A 13,056-nucleotide genomic window follows, 5' to 3' on the forward strand; every position below is an offset into this window, starting at 1 on the left:
CTGAGATGACAATTTTAGCCAACAAAATTGACCCAAAAAGGGGAAGGGATAAGAAGGGAGTATGAGTAACTTGCTTCTATAGATGTTTTCTGTTTAAAAAAAAAAAAATGCATACAAAAGTAAACCCAAACAGTCTTGTGTCCTTATTGAGTATATAATAACAATATCACCACAAACTGTATGGGTTTACTGGGTGTTTGGTAAGCAGTCTCAATTATAATGGTTTGAGAGTGTTGCTTGAAAAAATATTTACCATATATAAAGTGTATTAATATTTCAAATTACTTCTTGGGTTGTGTTAAACTGTTTTCTTCTTCTGTTTTTCAGGAAACAGTTTCCATGTTACACACAGCAGATACTTACAGAGCATTGTAATGAAGTATGGTTCTGTAAATTCTCCAATGATGGCACTAAACTAGCAACAGGATCAAAGGACACCACTGTTATTATATGGCAGGTTGATCCAGTAAGTGTGCATGTTTTATGTTAAATGTATGTTGGCGTGTGTGTGTGCTGGGCAAGAATCACTCCATCCCCTGGTACAGCTGGCTTGCTTTGTTGAAACTTATTAAATTGGACCAGAGAAAGCAGTTTAATAACGCAGCAGTTCATGGTACTCATGTGGAAAATGAAATTCAAGTTCTTCTTATGCAGTAGACATAGCAGGGTCTTAAACATAGCCTCTTGCTTTCTGAGTGAGTGCTATAATTGCTGGGCTGTTAGCTGTTTTGTGATGGGAGAAATTCTGTCTTGAGCTGTAGGGATCTTGCCAAATACAAGTGGGGTTTTTGTGTTGTTTCAATAAACTGACGCTTTTTGACAGAGGTTTCATCTGAAATACGGAAATAAGGTAATAAAACCTTGGAGAATAAAGTTCCAGTAGCACTCTGCTGGACCAGTTGTTAATATAGTTGCAATTACTGTATAATTCATCCTTAATGTGACTTGTTCTACTTGAGACAGATTTAGAAGGCTTGAGATCAGTATGATCAATAATACAGAGAGATTACTGAATTATTTGGATCAAATGTCCATCCATATCTAATGGTGTAGACAAACTAGTGTTAGAAACAGATGAGAAATATTTTAAAGACTTAATTCTCCATCAAGTGTTATTCACATATACATTGTCACTGTTGGTGTACATGTGCCTCTTTGTACTTGAGCTTGGAGGCTTTGTTCTAGTAGCTGGTATCCATACAGCACATGTTGGAAGCAAGGACAAAGAGGACAGTGCATGCTCCTCCGTTCCTCTTACCTATCTTGCTTCTAGAGTCTGCCCAGACTGCATCTGGTCTTCATTCCTTTTGAAGAGCTTTCTTTTAACTTCTACATCTTTTTATCCTCTTGTATCCATCTTCAAGAGTGTTCCTTGCTCCTTCTCATAAGATTTGCTGCCTTGCATCTTTGGTTTGTTCCACATGAGACTTCGTTTTCTTCATAGTGTCAACCAGGCCTCTACTGTATCTTTTTTTTCCTTTCTACTGTATTTCAAGTAACTAAAAAAAAAAACTGAAGAAAAACATGATTTTTTTTTTTGTAGTAGTAATTTGACTGTGTCCTTCAGAACTCAGTTGAATTGCAGTTGACATGGGTATTGTGGGAGTAAAAGCCAGGAAACCTAAAATTCTAGTCTTGGTCTTGTATTCACGTTGGGGCCCTCAGCAAGGCAACTTGCTCCGTGTTGCAACGTGTAGAGCAATGCTTGCTTGCTTGCTTGCTTGCTTGATTAGACTTTAAAGACTGGTTCTAATGTCACTCTGCAAAAAATTGCAGAAATTTATTGTATAAACTATAGTCTGCTTTATGGGCAGCAATCTGCCCTTTCATTGTGTTGAATTCTTAACGGTTGAGTTTCACATGCAAAGCAATGGAAAAATAAAACGGTATTCTTCAGGGAGATTTACTGGTCCTTTTCTTCAAACGAGTTTTACTGTGTGCTTCAGCATGTAATTAAGATTTTATTTTATTTTTCACAAAAAATTGTGAAGATAAGTCCTGCAGTGTTGAACTTAGTGTAAGTGTTTTACTCGAGGACTTAAAAGTTCTTGAAGAAGATTTTGCTGATCCTTTTCTTCATGTGAGATTCCCCCTACCCCCCTGCCTTAAGGATGGATTTAGCAGTATAATAAGTGCTGATTTAAAAATCAGAACTGTTAAGCTTATTTTTCTTTTAAAAATGTGGTTTGCCCTCTTAAAGGGTCAGACCTTGAAGCCTGGACCAAATATGTCTTTTCTGTATAAAGCCAGCAGGATTTACCCTGAGTTGTTTTTAACATTTGTTCAAATCATTGTGGTAAATGTTGATTGTAAGTGTTTTAGTTGATATGCTGTTTCAGGATACACACCAGCTAAAACTACTTAAGACATTAGAAGGCCATGCGTATGGTGTTTCTTACATTGCTTGGAGTCCAGATGACAACTACCTTGTTGCCTGTGGCCCAGACGACTGCTCTGAGCTTTGGCTCTGGAATGTACAAGTAAGTAATGATGAATAACCAATAAAAGACTTCATATTTTAAGCAATCTTTTTGTTATGCATAATAATTCTGAGACAATGAGCAGATTTGTTCTTTATATGTGAATATGAAACAACTGGATTTATTTTACTAAATAAATTTTAGTAAATAGCCTGAAAATGGACGGATAAATGAGTGATATTAACCAAATATAGATTTTTTTTTAATTTTTTTTTATTTATTTTTTTTTGTAAGGTGCTTATGCTAAGTATGAAAGGAACTAAACAAATGTGGAAAATCTTAGCTTGTACACAAATCATGTTCCTTTTTACTTTGCTCTTTTTACCAAGCTTACTGCTGCAAATGGCGATCTGTGTCCAAGAGAAGTTATGGTATCATACATTTCAACAGCATCTGGTTTGAAAACTACTGGGGAATAAATTCCTCTAGCTCTGTATATTTGTATCGCCTCCTTATTGGAGTGTGATGTGGTTTCTTTTGTTTATCTGTTTTGGTTTTTCTCCCTTCTTCCCCACCTCCCCTTGAAAAATTACATTCATTCTCTTTACTACTCTTAGTATTCATGTTGGAGTGTGCATATGGATTCTGCAATATGTAGTTCTTGAGGAACTGGACTATTTAACAAAGATGTAGTTGCAGCAAAAATACTTTGTCAGTTTGCAGGAGTGATATCAGTCCTGGCAGGCAGGGAATAAAAGGTTTACTACTTTTACTGCCCTGTTAATCAGAATTACTTGTAATGTTCCAGTGAGATTATGGGGTTTATGTAGTAAAAGCAAAAAAAAAACCCCCAAAAACAGTACTCTTGTTTACTCTGCCTGGTTTTGTTTTGAGGTATGGGAGACTATTGTTGCGGTCTCTGACCCGTGCTGAATATCTTTTGTGTGGTCAAAGAGGGAGATGCTTTTGATAACTATCTGAGACATTTCAAAGACTGATTTGAAGTGTTAGTGGTGTAAATCATGCAAGACAAGTAAGATGCATGCCTTGTTTTTGGAAAGTAAGGGGGGAAAGATTCTTCCATGGTCATGGGCGACTTGCCTGAGTGATAAACAGGGATCCTGGTTTTCCCTGATTTAAAAAATCTCTCATGGTCTGCTAAAACCCCCCCCAAATATGTCATAAAAATAAAAGGGCCATCACAGGCTGCACCTGTGCACGTGCACCGCAACCCCACCCCCTTGCTGTGGGCTTGGGGGGGGGTGGGGGCAGCTTCTGGCCACTGCGCACACTCCCAGATTTGTACCAGGGACAGGCGCTGGCTGTGGGCTCAGGCTCATGCCCTGTTTCACTCTCCCAGGGCCTCTGCAGGCATGACCCAGCACGGCAGGGAGTAGAGTAGCCATGTGGGGATCCCCTCGCCACTACTCCCCACCTGCTGCCCTGGTGACTCTTTTTTTTTTTAAACGTTTTATTAAAATAACCAGACTATAACAAAAGACTCAAAACGACCCCAAACAGAGGCCTCGCAAAAGGGTAATACAACATTTCAAATAACGTAATACAAAACATTCGAATTGATATCATATTGCACACCTCCTGCGCATGCCACTGCTTTGAGGGGCGCAGCCTCACGCTGCTGCCCTCATTGCAGCTCCATGCCCAGGAGGCGCATCGCCAGGGCAGCACAGGGTGAGCAGTGGTGGGGAGATCCACGTGTGGCTCCACTGCTGCCTGCCACGCCAGGTCGCACCCACCAGGCTGTGGGGGCCCCAAGGGAGAAAAGCAGGGTAGTAGAAAACAGCAGTGAGCAGCTTCTCTGTGCTCCCTGCTGCCCTGCTTCTCTCCCCTGGGGCCTCCCCAGCCTGGTGGGCACGACAGCACAGCAAGCAGTAGTGGAGCTACATGGGGATCTCCCCACTACTACTTGTCTGCACTGCCCTGGCAATTGTGCTTCCTGCACGCAGGGCTGCAGTGAAGGCAACAGCTCAGGGCTGCACCCCTCAAAGCGGCTTCCCCCAGCCCTGCCAGTGCCCCACTTACTCACTTTGGATCAGGCTCGCTTTTCTTCTGGGAGCCTGAGGCAAGAGCCTCAGGCCCTGCCTTTTCCCCTTCTCCCTCCCCATCTGGGCAGGGTTTCCCACCCTTTTTGCAATTAGCTCTTGCAGGCTGGAACTCAGCCAGCCTGCAGAGCTCTCTGCAAAAGAGGGAAATCCACTGTTTCTCTGCTAAAAGGTAAAATTGTGGGGGGGGTGTTCTGATTTAAAAGTGGGAAATCCGTTGTTGTCTCCGTCTTTCCATAGGGAACAGAAAACCCAGATCCCTGGTGATTAAAGTATCCAGGAAGCATAGCATGCTGGAAGATGTTCTTGCAGCCACACCCAGACCTTTCTGGTGTGCCAGGACAGCAACAAAGCTAGGCCCCAGAACTGAGGCGGGCAAGAATACAGCCCACGGGCCACCTGCCAACTGATTGCATCTGGTCCACGGGTGGGTGGCCACAAACTGTTGAGATCCAGCCCGCAGGCAGCTGGTGGCTCCAGCCACTGTATGGTGCTGGACAGACAGAGGTATTTCTGCCCAGTGCTGAAGCGGCGACATCAGCTGTGCACCTGGGTTGATGCCCTGATCCCCACCTGGAATCTGCCTGTTGCATCCACAGCTGAGACAAGTACCTGCCCAGGACTGCTTCCTGCATGCCAGCCAGGTGCTGGTGTAAGCTGCAGATGCAGCCAGCATGTTCTGGGGTGGGGTGGAGATTGGAGCTTGCTGCAGCACTGTGGGGGGGAGGAGAGGAGAGAGGTGTGGACCTCAATTTAGGGAGTTTTGCTGAGCTGTTGCGGTTGGGAGCAGGGGCTGACTTGGCCCATGACAGCTCACCAAAACTCCCTATGTGGCCCTCGGGCCCAAATAATTACCTACCCCTGCCTCGGAACCTTGTAAGAGCAGTAGCAAGACTGTTACTACTTTGGAGTAAATAGTTCTTTATATAAATTTCTATAAATAAATGTTTCCACACAAGAAGCCTCATCAAGATGTTGCGGACAGCATGTAACAGCTCACTTGACCTGAGCCAGCACGTTTGTTGCTTCAAACAAGCTGTAGTGCTCAACCAGTAGCTACTGCAAATTCCTTAGCTGAGAGAGGGTTAATGCTGGACTGCACCCCTTGTGCTTGTTGGACCAGAAAGAAGCAGGAGCCATTTGGGCAGCTATTAGGGAAAAACATCTCCATGCTTCTATTCCAGTAAAGAAAATTGAGCTTCCTTGCTTAAGATCCCAATTCTAGAAGGCTGGTTTCTTTCTTTCTTTCTTTTTTTTTGGGGTGGTGGGGTGGTGGTGGTGAGGGGGAAGAGGTGAGTGGGGAGCAAAGGTGTGTGATATGCAAGTAAATATGGTAGGTTTGGAAGTGTCAGGCATTGGGTATGGACTAAATCATATGTTTCTAACCAATGTGACTGTAGACCTAGCCTTTTATATCTAAATGGCCTGCATGGAGTCTACAAATAGCCTTCCATGTCATTGTTTTTGATATGTTCTTGTTTAAATCCTACTGGAGTACCAGTTCTTAAGACCAGTGAATGTACTGCAGTGTCAGTATTTATGTATTCTACTCTTGATATTTTGGAAACTAGGATAAGGGGATGAGAGTAAAGGCCTTCAGATAGAGTTATAGTAGTGGAGGGGAGAACAAAACTGAATGGTCTCTGAAAGAGAGAGAGAAACAAATGACAGAAGTGGCCTAAAATAGAGCAGATTGTCATTGCTTTTTATATCTGTAGAATTCTTGTATTAATTACTGTCTTTGCCTGAATCCAAGACTACTTTTTAACTTAAAATAACTCCTGAATAATTTAGATTCTATACATGGCAAAAAATTTTATAAAATTAGAACGTGTAGAATCTAATTTTTCCAGGGTCGTTTTAAAATTCATCCCTCCCACTGCTGTGATGGGGAAAGCAGCAGCAAGGAGGCAGGTGGCCAGAGCCTCACTCCTTGCCTACCACCTGTCCCCCTGCCCTTCACCCACCCCACCAGTGCCACTTGCCTTGTGTGGCATCTCTGGCTCTGGCCCAGTTACTGCAGCTCCATGTCTGGCTCTTATCTCCCTTGCTGCTGCATGGTTTTGCCATGCTCTTTTTCCACTGCTGTGGGCTAGAGTGACTGCTATCTCTGCCACCTGGCCAAGCCAGGGTGACTCATTCAGATCATCCTGTGCCCTTCCCTTTCCCTTGCCCCATCCCTTGACAAGCAACAGAAGCATCTGTGGCTCTAGCCTGGTGCCAGAGGTACAGTAGCCACCTGTCATGGGCCTGTAGTCAAACCTAAAACTAGGCTTTTTCCCTGTGTTCAATGGGGGGGGGCCCTCATCTTGGAATAGAGTAAATATTCAGGGGGTTAAACCTTGTTGTATTCTAGCCTTATTCTTTGCAAGTCCCTTAGCTGATGCTGCTGTAAGATCCACTGAGGACTGAAGGGAATACAAGGTTCCATATCTGTAACCTGGTGGATTTGTCTTGGGCAATGACTAATTGAATCTCAAGAAACAAGGATTTTTGTGGGTGATTTATCTTTTATTGGACCAGCTGTGTGGTTGGAATAGCGCTTAGACAAGTTTTCGGGTATTACTCTTCTTTTGCACCAAATGTCCCTTGTGGAAATTGTGGGTGAAATCAGGCAAAAACTACACAGCAGAATGAATGCTGACAAAAAATGACAGAGGCACTAAAACACAGCTAGGAGAACATGTCACAAATCATTTCCTGTCTGACCTCACAGTTCTTGTGCTCAAGGGAAACTTACAAAAACATTTAAAAGGAGCTTGGGAACAAGCTACAGTTCATTAGCCAAGTAGACACTAAGAGCTAGGGATTTAACATGGACAATGACTTCCTGGCCCATTATAGTTTACTTGATACTAATCTCTTCATTTGCCAGATGATAAGGAACCTTCTGAATGATCTTGCTTTTCCATGTATCAGATTTTAGCTGCATCTGTTGTCTGACTACCTGATTTCTATTTACATGAGTTTTAAACAAGACCTTGTTCTGTCTACTGTTTACCTCTGCTGTGCCTCGTTCTATCCCAGAGACCTGAGGAAGGATACCGTGACGTCCCAAAATCTGTTTGAGGCTGTCCTGTAGAAAGCAGAATAGATTTGCATCTTGTAGAGCAGCCAGAGTAGATGTATATAGCATAAGCATTCATGGGGCTGAAGCTCACTTCATCATGCTATAAAAGAATACAAAAAACTGGGGGTGGAGGAGAGAGAAGGGGGAAGGAGGCAGTGTTGCAAGAGACAAGCGAACAAACATTTAAACCCATAGGAAAAGAGGAGTTGACCAAACTAAACCAGGTAATGAAATAAGAATCCATAGTCCCTGTTTTAAACCATACTTAACATAATCCAGTCCTTGGATGATTTCCTGTTAAACAGTTTCCAGTTCAGATTGGGTTTTTAAAACTTGCTGTCTGAGAACAGCTAACGATGTATTGTCCAGGGAGATTAAAGTGTCCTGCCACAGACTTGCATCACTTCTGCGGTTGAGTGGTATTTATTCATTCTGTCTCATAGGGATTGGCCATTCTGTCCAGTACAGACAGCAGAGGGTCACTAAGCAGGTGAATGGTGTATATGACATTGAGGTTACAAGTGAACAAATCTCAGATGCCATTATCTGTGTTATTTGGTCCAGTGATGATGTGGTCTGTATTGATGTTGGGGCACAGAAGGCATTTGGGTGTATTGCAAAGCCTGGGGCCTCAGTGAGATTGGGAGTTAAGTATGCTGGCTGAGGTTGGGGAGAGGGAGCACTGTCTATAAGCCAGGACTGGTTTGTCTCCTATGACTACTTTAAGCTGGTCATCCTTTTCTAGGAGGCGGTTGGAGGTCATTAATGATGTATCTAAAGCATTCAAGCTATAGGTGAGAGCCAGAGGGACTCCTTTATTATTGTCTTGGGGTTGGTGTCAGCAGGATGCAAGTCTGATTTTGTTGATTTAAGCAGCTACAGTTTTGTGGTTGTATTGTAATTGTAGGGAATCTCTGTTCCAGATCCTTAAGGTGTGTATCCTAGTTGATGGGTTTAGAGCAGATATGATTGTAAAATAGAGCTTGGCTATAGAAAATGGTCTTACCCCAGTCATGCAGCTGGTTCAGTGAAATACCACCTGTTGCATATTTCCTGGACCATTACAACTACAGCATCACTTAAACACTACTAAATTGAATTCAGATACGTTTGACATGCCTACCTGGCCTTGCTTTACTTACTGCTTCACAATCTAAGAATGCATTAAGCTGCTATACTCAGCAGGATGGGAAATTATAAATTCTTGTAAGATTGGTAGTCAGTTTTCAGTTAGATTCTTAAAGATCTGTAAAAACAAAAAAGGTCTCCCCTTTTTCTTTCACTCCCTTTCTTTTCCTCCACTTATTTGTATATTTTTTTTTCATCCCCACTTGTAAGAGATCCCCTTCCAATCTATTAAATACACCACTTGGTGTCCTGGCAGTAGCCCTGAATGAAGGCCGAGTGCTCCTGAGGATGAACTCACTGCAACTGCTAGAGTGAGAACATGGCTTACAGGTTTTTTTCATTTTGAAGGAAAAGCAGAGTGGTTCCAGCCCCATGGTCTCACTGCTTCCTACTAGACATTCATATTATAATCCTTTCTCACCTTTTTATTAAATTGATGCAGGGAAATGTTCATACTTGTAGGAATGTTAGGTTAATGTTTCATGCACATCTGTTAATTTTATGTTTGCATCTTTAGGGAGAGAGGGAATGCTTGTGTTCAGGGGTTTAATTTTTCTTTGCTTATTCTCCAGACCGGGGAGCTGAGGACTAAGATGAGCCAGTCCCATGAAGACAGTTTAACAAGTGTGGCCTGGAATCCAGATGGGAAACGCTTTGTAACAGGAGGACAGCGTGGGCAGTTCTACCAGTGTGTAAGTTCCATCTGTGTCCCCTTCAGAAGACTTGTGTAGTTGCATCTTAAATAGTGAAATATGCCTAAAACTAGTACAACAAGGTTAATAGGTCTATTTCTTTGTAGTATAAAAATACATATACTGAAGGATGAATTAAGTTACCTGTGGAATCTTTTTTTTGGTCTTCCTAATTTGAAGATGGCATAACATGTCATGCTAACACTAAGAGCTTTTTAAATTTTTGTTGATGAACCCAGAGAGATTACTCTGAGAGAACAATATTCTGGATCATACTAAAAAACATTTTATATAGTCTTTCACTTATAAAGTAGAACCTGTATTTTTTTTGTTCATGTGTTTAGCGACCTGCTTAGTTCACAGCAGGTTGTCAAATTAAAGATTTAGCTGTTTGCTGTTGTCTCATTTCAAAGGATGCAGCTTCTCTGATCAGCTGTAGCTTATTGGTCATCTCATCTAACTAATTAGAGAAGTGGCTCCCTTTTGAAATAACAAAAGCTGCAGCAGTCAGCTAGAGTGCCTCAGTGGTCCAGCACAGCTGTTTGCTCTTTGTTCAGTGTACCCAAGTTAATTCATAAACTCCTTTTTTTTTTTTTCACAGGGGGTTAGAAATCATAACCCCACAAAGTAACCAGGTTTTACTGTAGCTGAGAGATTACTGACTACGTAATCTATTTAAGCAGCAGAAGTTGGCTTTCTGTAGAATTAATCTTCGTAGCTTTTCATGCTAAAATGTAAAATATTCTTGGGAGGGGTGGGGAAGAAGGTTAGTTTTATGGATAATTGTTCATGTTAAATGGAAGTCTAGAGCTTTCTTTTAGGTCTGGCTTTTCATTGGTTGTGTCACTGGGTTGGCAATACTGATTTTGAGGGGGGGTGGGGGGGTGTTTGGTGGGGAGAAGTGGAGCAATCCCTCTCTGGGGAAGTGAGCTCTCACAGTTACTGGTGAGCATGAGCCAGAGCATGGATTGTGGTTGGATCAGACTTCTTTTAAAAGGAAACGGGACAGAGGATTCTCAGGCCCCTCTAATATCTATTGGCTCTAATCAAAAACAAAATAATACTCATTTACATGATCACAAGGTATTGTGTGATGCAGGAAAAGTGGTTTTTTGGGGGGGGGTTTGGGATTTTTTTTTCTTTATATGATTGTTAATAAAAGCTGTCAGTGCAACTCTTTGGAAGTGTAACTTTAAGGACTCAATGATTTTTTTCATAATTAGGATTTAGATGGTAATCTCCTTGACTCTTGGGAAGGGGTTAGAGTGCAATGCCTCTGGTGCTTGAGCGATGGGAAGACTGTTCTGGCATCAGACACACACCAGCGGATTCGAGGTTATAATTTTGAGGACCTTACAGACAGGAACATGTAAGTATTCTAGGACAAACTCAGATGTTATAGTGTAACCCTCTACTGAGCAAACAGTTGATATAATATGTAAATGGTTGTTCTGGCATGAGTCGGCAACCTTTTACTAACAGCAGGTTGAATTAATACAACTTGATCCTAAGGCAGGCCACAGGGGGCAGTTAGATAATCTGTCAATAGGTGGCATGTTTTCACACATTTACTAATGGCAGGATGTACTAATGGCATGGTTAGCAGGCCAGATAAAATTTCCTTTGTGGGCTGGATCTGACTGTTGATTACAGACTCTTGACCTACAACATGCAACTTCCTGTAGCCTCTGCAAGTACTAAAATAGAACCAGAGGACTTAATATAGATTCTTTTGCCCATCCACTTTCATGTACAAAAACTATAATAGGCTTTTATTTGTGAAATGGTAATTGGAAGTAATGCAGTAGAAAGCACTTGTCATTGTAGCAGGGTTGCCAACCCAAGACAGACTTCTTTTATTTACTAATGATCTGCAAACTTGTAAATATGTCAATAATGACACTAGTTACAAAATATAAATGTAACCCTTCTGGCAGGCTCCAGGCAAGGGCCAAGTTCAGACCTAGGAGTTTAACACCAGCCATAATAAGTGTTTGGCTGTCAGTAAAATGTTTACAGATTTTTTTTCAGTAAAAGAAAAAAAATGCTTGGAATGGCAACCCTGCTTGACTGTAGCAATGGTCTTATACTGTTTTGCCCCCACACCAGGGGTTCCTAGTCCCCACCATCCCAGCATGGATATTCAAAGGACAACTGTCTACCTACCTGTGACCTAGCAGTGTTACAGGCAGGTGATGGGATACAGCAGCACCTGGCTGGGATTGGGGGAGAGGGAGATATGGAGACTCCCATGAGCTGCAAAACTATGACAGAGCTCCCTTCTCCATGTTGTGCTTCTGCTCAGGCACCAGGTGGTGCTGCTCTGCTGTCTGTGTCAAAACTTGCTCCAGCTTCTTTCTAACTAGAGAGCTTCAGTCAAGCTCCCAGTTGCTTAAGGTTTTTTTTATGGATGGCTTATTTTTTAAACAGTTTTTAACCTTGTGTTGATGGATAGTTGGCAACCCTGCTTTGCAGTTTTCCATTCTTTCTGATGAAATGTCCAAAGTGTGGTAGTGCAGATCTTTTTTTAACAAGCTTACGATGTTTTGTTATATAATTTCAGAGTACAAGAAGATCATCCTATTATGTCATTTACTATTTCAAAAAATGGCCGTCTAGCTTTGTTAAATGTAGCAACTCAGGTGAGTTAATGGAAATGCAAACTAACATTATTTTTATCACACTTCATGTTTAGAAAATATTTGAGCGAAACTTGAGCATTCCTAATAGTGGACAAAGTAGTATTTTACACTTGCTCTGTGGTGTGCATAATTTTGCGGTTTTCCAAAAGGAAGGTGGTTCTTTTTCCTCCATACCCCTTTTAAGAAATCTTTAAACCCAGTGTGATTTTAGAAATACCTTTGACTGTGTAAGTTACAAAACATATATTGGTAAATAATAAACTGTTTTCTGTATTTGGCTTCCCAGCAGTGCATCAGTATCTCAACATGATTTGTGAACCATTGGTATTCCACATCAGCTTTTTTACTTTTTTCAAAATTTCAGTATTTTTGGAAACGACAGTATAAATTGAGGGTTCTAGAAAGAAAGGCACCACAGAATAAAAACTAAGGTATTATTTTAGCACATAGCTATTCAGCTGAACTGTTTTGGGTCTAGTTTCATTGCCTGAGATGACTGAAACACTGTGAGGTTAGAATACTTCAGAGCAAGGTCATGGACATCTTTTTTGATAAAATCTCCAATGTGTTCTTTTGTCTGCCCACAGGGAGTTCACTTATGGGACTTGCAAGACAGAGTTTTAGTGAGAAAGTATCAAGGAGTTACACAAGGTTTTTACACAATTCACTCTTGTTTTGGAGGCCATAATGAAGACTTCATCGCTAGTGGCAGTGAAGGTAATACCAATTTTAACTGCAGTCTATTTTAATAGAATGCACACTTCCTGCTTAAAAGGGGATGTATGCATATTTCTGTAAGCATTTTAATGCTTTTCCTAGCAACTGCCACCTCCTAGAAGGAAATAACTTGTTAACAAGTATTTCTTGATGCTTTTGGTATTTATTTATATACGCATTGTAAGGAACAATGCTACATTAATAGAATGGCCTGTGTGATCTAATGGGCGTCTTGTGTGTCACCCTTTTTAAGGGATTAATACTACCAAGAATCTTGTGAAATTGGATGGTTGGGGGGTGGTATGGTTGGGCTTGGGGGGGGCG

At 41.7% G+C, this 13,056-nt stretch overlaps 1 protein-coding gene across 6 annotated transcripts in view; it reads left to right on the forward strand.

Moving 5' to 3' along the window:
• WDR26 (WD repeat domain 26) overlaps positions 1-13,056 on the forward strand; it is a 42,318-nt gene that overhangs the window by 18,529 nt on the left and 10,733 nt on the right. For 5 of the 6 annotated variants that reach the window (XR_003096164.1, XR_003096163.1, XM_006033364.3 and 2 more), the window contains 6 exons: positions 328-466; positions 2,340-2,480; positions 9,254-9,373; positions 10,597-10,742; positions 11,937-12,015; positions 12,603-12,732. Coding sequence is in view for 4 of the 6 variants with exons in the window: in XM_006033364.3 (XP_006033426.1) it covers positions 328-466; positions 2,340-2,480; positions 9,254-9,373; positions 10,597-10,742; positions 11,937-12,015; positions 12,603-12,732 (755 nt within the window). In the remaining 2 variants the exon portion in view is untranslated. The remainder of the gene's footprint in view (positions 1-327; positions 467-2,339; positions 2,481-9,253; positions 9,374-10,596; positions 10,743-11,936; positions 12,016-12,602; positions 12,733-13,056) is intronic. The other variant, XM_025215141.1, reaches the window with a different exon arrangement.

Source organism: Alligator sinensis, unplaced genomic scaffold, assembly GCF_000455745.1.
Source record: "Alligator sinensis unplaced genomic scaffold, ASM45574v1 scaffold753_1, whole genome shotgun sequence".
In the NCBI taxonomy this organism is placed as follows: Eukaryota; Metazoa; Chordata; order Crocodylia; family Alligatoridae; genus Alligator; species Alligator sinensis.